This window comes from Gorilla gorilla, chromosome 15 (genome assembly GCF_029281585.2).
Source record: "Gorilla gorilla gorilla isolate KB3781 chromosome 15, NHGRI_mGorGor1-v2.1_pri, whole genome shotgun sequence".
Classification (NCBI taxonomy): domain Eukaryota; kingdom Metazoa; phylum Chordata; class Mammalia; order Primates; family Hominidae; genus Gorilla; species Gorilla gorilla.
In genome coordinates this window covers 119,682,721-119,697,596 of record NC_073239.2, presented here as the reverse complement: position 1 = coordinate 119,697,596, position 14,876 = coordinate 119,682,721, and the positions used below count along the sequence as shown (strand labels likewise).

The window sequence follows — 14,876 nt, the reverse complement described above, 5'->3', positions numbered from 1 at the left end:
TAGCCTAAATCTACAGTAGTTATCTAATCAAATTCTACATCCCAGCTAATAAAGGGAAGACCATGAGACCACAGCCACCGCCAGCTTCTTCACGCTACTCAGGAAACTACCGGCACTGGTGTGCATGCACTCTTGGCTGAGCAGAGGCCACAGAGGCAGTGATCTTGCCTCTGTACTGCCACCATCCTGCCTCCAGGGATCAGGCCAAAAGCCTGGTCAGGCTGAAAAAAGAAAATCCACCCATGGGGGGAAAAATGCCTCTTACTGAACCCTTGCATTTAAACCCACAACTATCACAAACTTTATGAATTCATGTGCTTCAACTTGATTCCAACTATAAAATTATCATATATAAAAAAGAATGTCAGTTCAGGTAGAGCAAAAGGCTAAAAACAAAAGGCATCCCTGGCGGTGTTTCCACAGGGTCTGATTTGGAAGAAATTCGACATTTGGAAACCCCAAGCCTCACTCAAAAGCAAAGAAAGAACCCCACTTTGTTACAGGGAAGGGTACTGCTTTGATGGAGCGTGGAGGTGCAGAAAATGCTTTCATTTCATATTTTATTACATCAATGGCTTGAAAATTTTTATTTAACCTCAGCAAATATTGGAAATAGAAAAATGAATTCTGCAGAATTTCACAAATAAATTTTCCAATTTCCACTAACAAATGTTATCATTCAATGGCTAAGCAGTTATAATGCTATGAACATTCACCACAATGAATGTGCTGAAATAGAAAACAGGCAAAGAGACATTAAAATATTACTTACAACAGCATTATTACAACATATTTTCTTTAAAATTCCAACGTGGATTTCATCACTTCAAAAGATATACAGCATTTCCATTATATTTGCAAACTTAACCTTATACATCTTTTAAAATCTTGAAAATTTTTTAAGCTGTCTAAAAAGCACTTAGCAAAGTCGATAAGTCTACCTAATGGAATACTATCCACCCCGGTATAAATTTCGTTTTAGGAGAAGGTGGCTGTAAACACTCATCATCACACAACATGCATAGCCTCTGCTGACCTTCCCTTCTTCTGAATGCGACGCCACTGCAATTGTGCTTTACTACAGGTAAGACAGGTAAGAGAAGCTGCAGAGATTCAGGGACTGGCAGAGAGAGCATCGCACAGGACCACTAGGTTTAGGTGACCTAGCTACCTGGAGTCCATCTGAGGAAAGTTTCACTTGACAATAGAAGCTTGAATCCTGGATCATTCGGTTTAGAAACAGGCTAGACAAGAGAGAAAAAGAGGCCCTCGTTGGAGTTGGCTCCATCTTTCCTTAGCTCACATAAAAGCAGGGATCCAGTTAGCGTAATGCACTGTTTGGCTTATTTTTGGTGTGCAATTATACCAATAGTACGTCTGATGTTTAGAATGACAAAAATAGGGTATCGTTGAAATTTAAAGTGACAATGAGCACACTTAACAGCGGTCTGTGGTATCTGAGGAAACTTTAGATGAACAGAAAGCCACTGCTTCATGAGTCCACCACAGTTAAGCTGTTACAACCCAACCAACTACCTTTTCATGTTTGTTTTGTGTGTTGAATAGAGGTTTGTGAGCATCAAAACGTCTTATAGGTTAAAAACGATCAAAAGCCATTTTGAGGAAGTGGCGTCTCCACAAACACTGTACACCCAGACAACGCAGCATTTGTGTTACACTAGCACCCGACTGTGTGCCAACACTAATGCAATCAGCACAACTGGGGTGTGGTTCCTTCCCAGTTAAAAGAGCTATATTACAGAATGGATCACTGTTGCAGACCAGTCAACACAATATTCAAGTAACAAGGTGTTTAAATGGATAAGTGAAAAAAATTTTTACCTAACACTTGACCCATCTACATAAAATTAAATAAAACAAACTTTTAATGCATATGCAATACAATTTATATCTTTTAGGATTTCTAAACTAAAAGTTAAACTATTATTTGCATCAATGACACTATATTTTGCACAATAACTTATACTTAGGAGAAAATTTTCCACAAAAATATATATAATTATGACATTCACATTGATAATTTTTAAGAAGACAAAGCTTAAGTGAACATTCCATCTGAAGCAGTTATCACACCCCAAACCCTACCTGCCAATGCACCTAATTCTTGATATGTTAAAAAGTCTTCATATAAATAAGATCAAACCACTGTGCTTTTAAAGCTAAGTGATTTCTTACATTTACATCATTGCAAAGACAGTGTAATGCAACAGTTTAAAACACAGTGCTATCTTACACGGGAAAGCACAACAAAGGCAGTCAAGGACAGCTCCCATTTTCCCTCTGTCAAATAAAAATGACATGCCCCTTCCTCTCGGGGAGAAAGCCCAGGTCAGCTGCTGTGATCACACGTGATTCTTCAGGGCTGGAGACCATTCAGTGCCAGGAACCAAGTAAAGGGATAGTGCAGAATACAGATCAAGGCCTGGCACTGCTGGTCGGCTTGCCACGCTATATAAAAATTAGCATCAAGCTTCCAAGCACTGCCAGGAGGGACCAGGCTATTTTCCTTAACAGAGATACACAGACAGACCTATTGGCAGGGTGAGAAACGCACTGCAGCAATTGCCTACTGCTTCTGTTAGCAAGAAGGAGGTCTTGAGGGAAGCACGGAGAACCTAAAGCTTCAGCTCATACCTTAGTGTCCCCTTTATGCAAGTGCAAACTTAGGCTGACTCCTTCCCATGCTTCTCCTGCCGCCCTCGATGTACACAGCAGGCTTATGGTGAAAAGAAGCCTCTCCCTCATCACTAGTGTTATTTTGCTAACCCTGTCTCCAGGTAGCAGCAGCAATCCGGGACTCCTCTGATGCTTCCCAGGCTTTTACGTGACCAACACACACCTGGCACGGGAACGAGATGATGAAGGGCAGCAAGTCCCATTGTACTTCCCTTTTGAATGACCTTTCTCCAGACTATACTAAAAAAAAATTTACAATTCCAAAAAACCTAGGTTTCTAGCTGACCCTCTTTCTAAAGAGAAAATCAGCTGACTTCAACAACAACAACAACAACAACAAAAAACAAGGTGCTTGGGAGTTAAAACATATCAAATTTTAATTGCATATTTTAAATTCTTAAGAATTCTGTTTATGCCTTAAAGCATCTGCATTTTTTTTGGTATTGAAAGCAGAAAAAAAATCCAAATGATGCAAACAACAACAACAACAAAAGCGACTTCAGCGTATTGAGTGCAGTCTGAATGGCCGTGGGGTGGGAACAGGGTATGTTAGAATGCAGGCTGTCTGCTCCTCAACCCTCAGCAGGCCCATGGTCTGGTAAGATAACAAAAGTGATTCTAGAAGTCTCAAAATGTTTATTAGAAATTTTTACTTGTTCCCAGTCCAACCAAAAGGCATTACAGACCACTTTGTAGGTTATTTCTTTTCATCTCAGTCTCACTAGACCAATACATTGATCACTTCTCTGTCCTGTACTCTGATATGAAGAGAGAGTGGATGGTGTTTGTGTAATCACATCAGCACATGAAGGACACAAACTGACATACAGAGTGCCACATAAAAGGCCAGGCACACCGAGAGAACGCAGAACAACGCGCAGCTTTCATAAACCAGCGCCAGCTATTCTAATATCCTGACATTTAAAATCTGCACTGTCAGAATCTGCAGCAAGCTCTCCCCTGTCTCCTAATCTCAGTGATGTCATCTTTGGCTAGCAAATAACTTGAAAGAAGAAATAAGACACTAAAACAGAAAAAGGATTGATAACCATGGTTGCCAAAAGGAGAAGGCACCAATTCCAAATTTACAAGCACCAGGTACAGTGATGTGGGCCGAACCTCTTGGAGGTGGGGGGGGGGGGGGGGGGGGGGGGTCAGGAAAAGATGGGGTGGCAACCACCCTGGGGTCACAATGCTGAAAAGTTGAAGGCAGAAAGCATTGAGGTCCACGTTCCCTTTAAGCTACAGTGTCCAATGACAGTTGCAGTAAATGAGCTTTGTAACACTTGGGAAGGGAGAAGAGGGAGATTTAAGCCAACTCAATTTATAAATCATAACTATACCCCATGTTTAGGGAAATGTGAGTTGCATCAGGATGCTTGGCATGATAAAGGTTATGATGCAGTCTGGCAATATATATTAGTTTCCAAAAAAGCGTATTATCACTTAGGTGGTTGTCTCAGAAAAGAACAAGAGAAACTTTCTAGAAGGCCAACAGGGTCGCGGTTACTCTGAAAATTACTCTATGCACAAAGTAGAAATTGCAGGCCATGCAGGAACAGAGTCGGGCCTTCCGAGGAGACTGCCTGCTCTGAAGCTGCTGACTGGGAAGAGCTGCCATTGGTGGGGCTCGGGGGCTCCGGCGGGAGAGGCGGTTCCCAGAGTCACAAGAGATGTGCAGGCCATGAGATTTCCCCAGCACGTGGGCAGAGTGTGAGATGCAGTGGAGCTCTCTGGGAAGTGGCGCCAACATGGAGGAACGAGCAAAGAATTAAGGCAGATGGAGCACAGGACTGGAAGTATATGCCTTTTTTGGTAATAGCTGCTTGTCCAGAGAGATGTGATGCAGATGGCTAGGTGATGTCTCGTAATACCTGATATCCCGGATAACACAGTAGTCCACACCAAGTGTTCAAAGCCACCAGTTTCTCAGGAGGCAGATGCATATCTGACATCCAGAACAGGAGCCTGAGGCCAAGAGAAAAAAAAAAAAAAAAAAAAGGATCAAAGAGTAGGTACACAACACAAGCTGCTATTTCCAGTATACTGAAAAGAGAAGGTAGCCAGCAAACCTGCAGAGCAAACATCGAGTTCGTTTTTTTTTTTTTTTTTGGAGGGGAGACAGGTCTCACTCTGTCTCCCAGGCTGGAGTGCAGTGGCGCTATCTCGGCTCACTGCAACCTCCGCCTCCTGGGTGAAGCGATTCTTCTGCCTCAGCCTCTCAAGTAGCCGCAACTACAGGCACCTGCCTCCACGCCCAGCTAATTTTTGTACTTTCAGTAGAGACGGGGTTTCACCATGTTGGCCGGGCTGGTCTCGAACTCCTGACCTCGTGATCTGCCTGCCTCGGCCTCCCAAAGTGCTGGGATTACATGCGTGGGCCCCCACGCCCAGCCCACCGTGTTCTTAAGGGCAGGGCAAGCGTGTGGCCTCTCCAGCCAGATGTCTTGGCCTCAAACCCCAATATGTGCAAACAAGTTATCAGTCTTTTTGAGCTTCAGTTTGTTCATGTGCAGAAGACACATAGTGATAATACCTACTTCACCAGGATTAAATTTAAGTGCCTGAAAACGGCCCGGCACAGTGGCTCACGCCTGTAATCCCAGCACTTTGGGAGGCTGAGGCAGGTGGATCACTTGACGTCAGGAATTCGAGACCAGCCTGGCCAAAAAGGCAAAACCTTTCTACTGAAAAGAAATATTGGCCGTGCGTGGTGGCGCACACCTGTAGTCCCAGCTACTTGGGAGGCTGAGGCACGAGAATCAAGAGCTCGGGAGATGGAAGCTGCAGTGAGCTAAGATCGTACCACTGCACTCCACTTGCTCTGGGCAACAGAACAAGACTCCGTCTCAAAAACACAAATGAACAAAAAAACCTGAAAAGGGCATATAAGCACAGTGGCAGCACTAACTCCTCTCACTGGCTTGAGGGCATGCTGTGGCACCCAGCCCGTTCAGCACCCAGTCACTGGTTCTAGCTGGGATACAGGAGCCCATACGATCCCAGGATCTTCTTTAAAAGCTATGAGGCATTTCCTAACTCCCCTCTCCCATTTTTTAAAAAGGACTCCCAGACCCAAACCTAAAGGCTGCATAGCATCTTACTGCTCTCTGCCATGTTCATGGCATCTCAATGCTGGAGAAGCAACTGGGCCATGCATCCAAAATCGCAAAGTGATTGTTCCTTCAGCTAAAAACCATACCATGTACAAGAACCGTTCTTAGATACAGGAGGAGATTTCTCCTCACTGGTAACAGACTTAATCATTTCATAATTTTAAGTGACATCTTTCTGTCCAACCCATGGCACCCTTTCTTCAGTGTAAGATTGGATATGACACTGTTCCCAACCCACCCTTGTCCACGTCAAATAACTATGAATTTCAAAAGCTCAAAATGCCTTGGGCTACCTACCTGCCTCTAAGCCCTGAAGGAAATAATCTATAACTGACAGACCATTCTGTTACTAGAACTTCTAGGAATTCTCATGTTCTCCCTGTGGCTTCTGCATAATACATAAAACCTGAGGGCAGAAGGGACAGGCAAGACACTAGCAGACATCTTTCTCAGCTGTTGGACTCTACAGGACAAATAAAAAGGTGAAATTACACACACCCCAAGTTCTGTGGACTCACCAGACAGACAAGTAAGCCAGCATTCTAACAAGTTCCCTTAGGCCCTTGGACACAGAGAAGCAGCTGGTCACTAGATTAATTTCCTTCTGCAAACTAACATATGGAGAACATAAAACTAGGTGGCGGGGCAGGGGTGGCACTACAAGAAGCAGAAAAAGAAAGAAACTCAAGAAATAGGCCGGGCGCGGTGGCTCACGCCTATAATCCCAGCACTTTGGGAGGCAGAGGCGAGCGGATCACTTGAGATCAGCAGTTTTGAAACCAGCCTGGTCAACATGGCGAAACCCCATCTCTACTAAAAATACAAAAATTAGCCAAGCATGGTGGTGCACACCCATAATCCCAGCTACTAGGGAGGCTGAGGGCTGAGGCAGGAGAAGCACTTGAACCTGGGAGACGGAGGTTGCAGTGAGCCGAGATTGAGCCACTGCACTCCAGCCTGGGTGACAGAGGGAGACTTTGTCTCAAAAAAAAAGAAAAGAAAGGTATGAGGGGGTACATTTTAAATGACTAGCGGAGTGAAAAAGTTTGTAAAGGGATATAAGGACTATGAAACTAAACACGAGTTAGATAATACCATTCTTCATTTTGTTTTGCAGAGAAGGCTGGGTAAATAGAGACATGGAAGATCAATCACCAAGGAAAAACTATGATCTGCTGCTTGGAGGAGCCATAACTAGACTGTGAAAAGAAAGACGGTGCTTTGACAATGCAATCCACACGGTAAGTGGATCATTACGGAAGAACCTTCTGGGCTAATAACAAGGTTAAAAAAAAAATACTTGACTCACTTAAGTCAGTCAACCAATGATCCAAGAATAAGAGAATGAAGAAAAAAACATACGCACAACAACTGACATCCTGTTGGTAGGGACTCTTGGTCCTAAATTTACTATGAGATTTGTTATGCCAGCCCAGCCAACACTGGCTTTGATCAAATGTGAAGAGGGAATAGAGCCAGCGTTCCCAACTGTTTCTGCTTCCAGTCATCCTGGGACTGAAGCCGGAAAACACACACACAAGAAGCAAGCTAGAAGCAAGCTTTCATTCCTGCAAATGCTAATGGTTCTTCCCCAGCAGTCTCCAGCTTTTCAATGCTTCCTAAACTGAGTGCTAACAGGGGCAATTAGTGCTGGTACAAAAATCACTGAAATAAAAAGAAAGAAGAATAAAGAAAAAAATCACTGCTGAAAGATAAAAACACCATCATTTAATTCACATGCTCTTTTCAGGCAGAGCTATGCATGCGGGTGATTCAGGGGTACTGACCTTGGCAATATTATAGACGTGGTACACTTATTATAAAGATTTTCTGGCAAAAGGCTCTAAAGAATCTAATTCTAACAAATTTAATATGTTTCAATGATGTTCTTACAGATGGCTGTGCCTTGAGGTCCTTTCTCCAGTCAGCAAAGAGGCCCTGCATGGAGTGGCGGCACCACGCTCCCAGGGGATGCCAATACCTCACGAGGTACTTCCATGCTCAGGTCAGGAGGGGCCTTCTGGGCTGTTTCCAGAGCCAGGCCCTTGGAGCAAAATGGTAGCACACGCAATACAAAATAGGTAATCTCAAAACATTCCAGTATGGTTTGAAAAGGCTTTGATGTGAAAGGGACTTTCCTTATAAAGCTAAATTAATTCTTAAATTACCATGCCTGTGAACAAATTCAGATGCAAAGTGATTGGCAAGTAACACTTTCTTATGCCCAGCCCCAGGCTCATCTGCTCTGGGAATAGAGGGACAAATGTAACAGCAAGGCAGGCCAGGCTAGATGGGGAAATGGCAGGTGCCCCTGACACAGGAAGCAGGGAGGTGACAGATGAGACCAGGGCTATCATTCCAGAAATTAGCCACCATCACAGAAGTTCCAGCCAGCCACAGAATTGTCCCCATCAATACTTAAGCCAATCAGCCCCAAAGAGCATCAAAGGCTGAAAGATCTGGACAGCAGGGAGAGGCCTCAGGAGCTCCTGGCTGGCTCGCTGTGCTGCGTCATGATGATGTGACCGCACATTGCAGATGACGGAGCTTCATCGACATCCCTCACAGACAGGACAGCTTTCACTGCATTTTTACTTTTTGTTTATGCCCCCACTCCCCTGTCTTTGTCACTCAAGATTTTACTGTATTTAAGGAAAAACTGATAATGCAGAGTATTTTGTAGCTGGAGGAAATCAGGATGGAATTCAGGATTTGCCCAGAAATTAACATGTGAATAATATACAGGCACCAAGAACTGGAGTCAATGCATACACATTCTGGCTATTTACAGGTAAGAGTGAAGTTACTAATACAGCTGATACCTAAAAATCTCTATAGCTGAAAAAATTCATCACTTTAGAAACTGGAGAATCAAGCGTGAACCTGACAAGAGAAGTGACTGTTTTGTTTCAGATTTACCTCGTCTTCCTCTTCGGGCATCTTAATGGAATTATCTGGGGACTTCACAGGCTTCTGGTTACTGGGCCCATTGGTCTCTTCTTTACCATGTTCTGCCTCCCATTCTTGTAAAACTTCATCTATGTTGAAGCGGCGTCGATAATTTACAAAAAAGTTTTTCACTTGTACCACTGATTTGTTCCCAATCACGTCTGAGATTGCCTGAAAATCTCGGCCGTATTTCCTGATGGCTAAGGATGTAAGAAAGCATTTTTTAAAATACAAGAGAAAAACATTTTTTTAAAACCACAAGTGACACCTCTTTATCCAGATAAGAAAACATACAGGCTTTTAACAGCAGGCAATAATTTCGTGTATTATTAGAGTAGGAAAAAGTACCAGTCAATTCTAGACACATTCTGGAGATGACCGACCCTGTCATTTTGATATCTGTCTTCCCATTACATGTCACATAACAGCTGAAGTCACCCAGCAACTGCCCTAGGGTTGGGGACATTCTGCATTCATCTTTTGGTATCGCAGGTCCAGAGCACCCCTAACCTTTAAAGCCGAACACTCTGTCTGCTTCTTTTGGAGTTTTGTACTTCCTGACTAGTCAGAGCTTGATGAGTAACTAGTAAAATGAAATACACCTTTAGAAGACTCAGGGTTCCCGGTTAAGTTTTTACAACTTGTGAGAAGTGGGAAAGGAGAAGAAAAAAGCCCAAAGGAATACAGTAATTTGGCTAAAATGATATCCACTAGGACATAATTGTCCAAGAATCTAGGTGCTGGGAGTAGGGCAGGACGTAACTTTTCCCTAAAATCTACCAATGCTCCTAAGCTCTTTTTATTCCATTTAAAAAAAAAAAAATTTTTTTTTAAAGTCAGGGTCTCCCTCTGTCGTCCAGGCTGGAATGCAGTGGTGTGATCATGGATCAATGCAGCCTTGAGCTCCTGGGCTCAAGCAAATGCGTCAACCTTCCAAAATGTTGGGATTACAGGTGTAAGCCACCACAGCCGGCCTCCTAAACTCTTTAGAAGAACTTCCCCCTACCTTGTACGGCGAGAAGCTGCTCTTCTGTAGTCCAACGTGCATTACATTTCTGAATGACCTGGATATCCAAATGAGTCATTTTAGCACATTACATTTAGAGATGAGTATGTCCTTATGAGCTTAACGAACCTTTCATTTTCTCTTATCGGAATTTTAACATCAACTGGGTTCATAAAATTATGTCCATATACTCTTCCAAGAGATGTATACTGGGGATGTATCACACCGATATTAAATTCTTAAACATGTAAAACTGGAATATGACTTCTGAGATGATGTTAACATAATCCTACCTCTGGAAGTCGATATGGTTCTATTCCACCATCAAGTTTTTCTTTGAGAGCACTGTTCGTCTGTTTAATATTCTGGATCTAGGAAGGAAAAAATAATTTTCATTTTAAAAAGAAAAACTATATAAAGGTATGAAAACAGAACTTAAAAACCTAAAGAAACAAAAACCCAAGAGTAAAGACGTTATTAACATCTGTTGTAGCTGAATTCTGAGATCCCTATGGTATCCTCTGAAGCATCTAACTAGGTTTATTATTTGCTTGTTCAGAGCAACAGATAAGGTACAACCCAAGGAGGAGGGGATGGAGGGCTCTCACGTACACAGTCCTGGATCCACAGCTTCCTAACAGGTGATACCTGAGCAGCAAAACACCTACCTGGAGTCTTACATAAAAGACAGAAGAAATCCCTGGGCTTACTACCACATAGGATTGAACTGAAGTAACAGAGCAGCCACAGTAAGGACCAAAAAGGCCCAGTCTTTACAACAGAACTGCGGGTGCAGCCTCACAGCGCCCCAAGATCACTGTGTTGTCCACCGCTTCTACACAGGGCGGAAGTGCACAAGCACAGATTTCTTTAATGATGGGGGGGCGGGGAAAACACAATGTCAGTGAGATTTCCAGAAGTCTAACTTTGATTAACTGTCACGTCTTCACTTTCCTACAAATTATCATTTTCCACATTACTGCCTTGGCTCAAGGTAATCTTTCACTGTCCTTACCCAGTCGAAAGAAAGACCACAAACAATACCAACCTCCCAGGCTATGGCTGCTCCTTAATTTTCCCATGGACCCTTGAATGAGACAGGTCACGGAAGTATGCTATTTTCTCTCTACTCCAAGTAGAGGGCATATCCGTGTCAAGCACCAGGGAACTCTGAACTCCAGCATTTTTCATCTTTGAATAATCACACAAGCAACTAAGAAAGCCAACGGAAGAGGAGCTTGATTTTCTCAAGTAAAATGTAAAAGACATTCATGAGTAGAAGATGGTACCTGAAAATTTTTAAATTTTTTTCACTTGTAATTAATCTAAATTTAAACAACCACACATGGGGCTGCTGGCTGCCATGCTAGACAGTACAATCTCTTAGGATCTTGCTCAGTGGTCTTTCAGTTACCGAAAACCCAGGAAAATTGCAAAGTACTCAGATTATGTTCACTGGATTCCTTTTTGGCTAAAAATGCAACATAGCAACTTTTGGCAGGAAAAAGTCAAGGTTTAGAATATTACATGTCCTCTTCGCATTCCAGTGAAACAGACCACTCTTGTCACTCTAGCTGGTTGTTCATAGATAGTACAAAACTGGGTATATATTACACTGTGATTAAGTAACGTTATAAAAGAAGCAGAGAGAGTAAATGTAAAACATCTAAAATTCTGAACTAAAAGCTAGCTCTAAATGCTCAGTAGCCTATACACCTCTTCCTGATGCATTTTCCATATCAGAAATATCTAGGCTGCAATATATACCATGGAATACTATGCAGCCATAAAAAAGGATGAGTTTATGTCCTTTGTAAGGACATGGATGAAGCTGGAAACCATCATTCTGAGCAAACTATCGCAAGGACAGAAAACCAAACACCGCATGTTCTCACTCATAGGTGGGAATTGAACAATGAGAACACTTGGACACAGGATGGGGAAACATCACACACCGGGGCCTGTCGTGGGGTGGGGGAAGTGGGGAGGGATAGCATTAGGAGATATACCTAATGTAAAAGACGAAGTGGGTGCAGCACACCAACATGGCACATGCATACATATGTAATAAACCTGCACGTTGTGCACATGTACCCTAGAACTTAAAGTATAATTTAAAAAAAAGAAGAAGAAGAAGAAGAAATATCTAGGCTGTGTAGTCCCAACTACTTGGGAGGCTGAGGTGGGAGGATAGCTTGAGCCTGGGAGGCAGGGGTTGCAGTGAGCCGAGATCGCACCACTGCACTTCAGCCTGGGTGACAGTGCCAGACCCTGCCAAAAAAAAATTAGGCTAGTGCAGTGGCTCACACCTGTAATCACAGCCCTTTGGGAGGCCAAGGCAGGAAGGATCATTTGAGCCCAGGAGTTCAAGACCAGCCTGGGCGACACAGCAAGACCCTGTCTCTACCAAAAAAATTTTAAAATTAGCCAGGTGTGGTGGTGCTCACCTGTAGTCCTACCTACTTAGGGGGCTGAGGTGGGCAACTGTTTGAGCCCAGGCCTTTGAGGCTACTGTGATCCATGACTGTATCACTACAGTCCCAGGATGGACAACAGAGAAAGATCCTGTCTCCAAAAAACAAAATACGCCCCCTTCCGCCCGCCAAACATCTAGTGTTTATTAAGCAGGAAAAAAACAGAGATTACTGCCACCATCATGCTAACTGGAAAGTGAGTGGCAATGAAATAGGTAAGAAATAGGATGCAAAGGTAATCACACTTAAAGAAAAAACAAGATGAAAAAGAAAAGCCATCCACTTGTCCTGACGCCCTACCTAGACACCACCTTCCCACCCAACCCTCAGTCATACAGAACTTTCTGTTTTCTACTTTACTGTGGGCACAGTGATTCCTCTTTTAACGTCAGATCACTTTATTCTCCACTCAGAGAAAGACCTGATGCAACCAGCACTGTTCACTGGCTAATTTAAGAGACATGCCCAGCCCCCTTCTCGCTGGTAGAGGTTGATGATGTCTTGGGAAGGAGGAAGAGCAGTACGCAACGCACGGGCACACAGAATTCAGCTAAGGAGCTTCCGGTAAGGCTTTTGCTTGTCCCGCTAAAAGGGACAGACAGGTTACCTCCACCCCCACCTCCTCTTCATACTGCCCTGAATGCAGATGTGAGGGTTGCAAAATGGCTCCAGTAGCTTCCAACATGAGGCAACAAGCAAGATGAAAAGCCAACAGCTGAGAATGGCACAGTAGAAGACCTGAAAAGTACCTGGGTCCCTGAGAGCATCACTGAACACATGAACTAACACCAGTAGCCACTGATGTTGGCACTTCTTGCTATTTGAGAAAAATAAACCCTAAATTGTTTAGGCTGTTGTTAGTCGAGTTTGCTGTTATTTTCAGAATATATCCTTGATATACCAAACATGGCGGCCTCCAGAACAAGTGGCCCAAGTGGACTGACTGCCCATTTTGAGTCTAGAAGCACATTTGGCAATGAACACACTGCTGCACTGTGGCGCTAAAAGGCTGTGGAAAGGAAATCACCCACCTCCTCTCTGAGTGAGGCTGAGTCCTCCCTCTTCATAATTGTGAGCGACCTTCAAATTTTAAAAATTCTTGCTCTTGACCCTGCTCTGAAAACTAAAGAATCTTTTCTCTCTCACCCTATGGAGTCAATAACACCTCGGTGCAAGAGGAAGGCCTCTTTTTCTTTTCTCAATATATTAAACTGCAACCACCAGGAGCTCACTCAGCAGAGGGAGAAAGGAGCATCCTTGTAAAGGAAGATGACAATGTCAACAAGAGCTCACAGCCCGAGACAGTTCTTCCAGTGCAAATAGAACTTCAAATGCTCTCTCACACAGTAGCCGGGACATATTCTGTGAGATCAGGCAGGCCAGGATTAATCTCATTTGAAAAGAGGCCTAGAAAGATTAAGTGATTCTCCTAAGATTAGAGTGCAGCTGTGCCAGCAGCCACAACAAGAAGCCGCTCCTCTGAGCACACAGAGTGTGCTTGGGTCCTGGTCTGGGCTGCCTCCCTAAACCACAAGAAAGACGGCAGCACACCCTGCTCTTCACGTCTATGAGATGACAGTTGGTCTACTGTTTAACCTTCCAAGGGAACCATCAAGATAAATCAAAAGCAGCAAAAACCAAAAATAGTCAGTCAGTCAACAACTTGCTGATGGATTTCTGGAAACTGAATTCCAGAGAGAGAATGAAAGGACAGGACCCAACTACTAGGGTGAATTTTCAGTTTAAATGTACTATGCAATCAGATTAAAATAATAAGCTACACAGCAGGCAAAAATAATTATAAAAAGTAATTTAAAAAACAATATCCTTTACAAGAGCACCAAAAAAGTACCAAATATCATGGAATGACTAACAAAAGATGCGTTAAGTTCTTACCCAGAAAACAATACAACATTGAGAGAAATTACAAACCTATAGAAGTAGAGGGGTATATCAGGTTCACTGATCAGAAAACTCAATAAAGACGTTAATTCTCCATTTTTATCTATAGATGCAATATAATCCCAATCAAAATTCTAATAGAATTATTTTTCTGAAAATTGATAAAGTAATTCTAAATTTTATATGGAAAGTAAAAAGCCAGGGATAACCAAGACAATCTTGGAGAACTTATATTACACCAGATAACTAAATTAATGAAATACATAAAGTTAGGACAGTATGTATTGGTGAAGGATGGACAAAGAGATTAAAGGAACAGAGAACCTCAAACCAGACCCATATGCATACAGACACTGGATGTAAAACAAAGGTCCTGCTGCGTTGCAAAGGATAAAGGACAGTTTCTTCAATAAATACTTGACCAAATTGATACTCATATGAAAACAAAACAGTGACTATTAATCCGACATGTAACAACAAATACAGAAAAACATTTCTAGATCAAAATGTAAAACGTAAAACAACACTTCTAAGACTAACATGAGAGAATATCGTCATGACCTTGAGAAAGGTGAACAGAACTCAAAAACACTAACCTCAGAAGACTAAGAAACTAAACTACCTTAAAATGAAGAATTACTGTTCATCAAAAGATACCATTGAGAGTCACAGAATGCAAAACATATTTACAGCATTTAAAATACAAGTTGTAGAAAACAACTCAGAGCCTAA

At 42.7% G+C, this 14,876-nt stretch overlaps 1 protein-coding gene across 1 annotated transcript in view; it reads right to left on the bottom strand.

The window, feature by feature from the left end:
- Positions 1-546: 546 nt before the first annotated feature.
- The window catches only part of RCOR1 (REST corepressor 1), a 137,036-nt gene continuing 122,706 nt past the window's right edge, over positions 547-14,876 (bottom strand). The window contains exons 9-12 of the mRNA XM_055361605.2: positions 10,062-10,139; positions 9,769-9,826; positions 8,733-8,962; positions 547-4,665 (exon numbers count right to left, since the gene is read on the bottom strand). Coding sequence (XP_055217580.1) covers positions 4,627-4,665; positions 8,733-8,962; positions 9,769-9,826; positions 10,062-10,139 — 405 coding nt within the window. The 3' untranslated portion in view covers positions 547-4,626. The remainder of the gene's footprint in view (positions 4,666-8,732; positions 8,963-9,768; positions 9,827-10,061; positions 10,140-14,876) is intronic.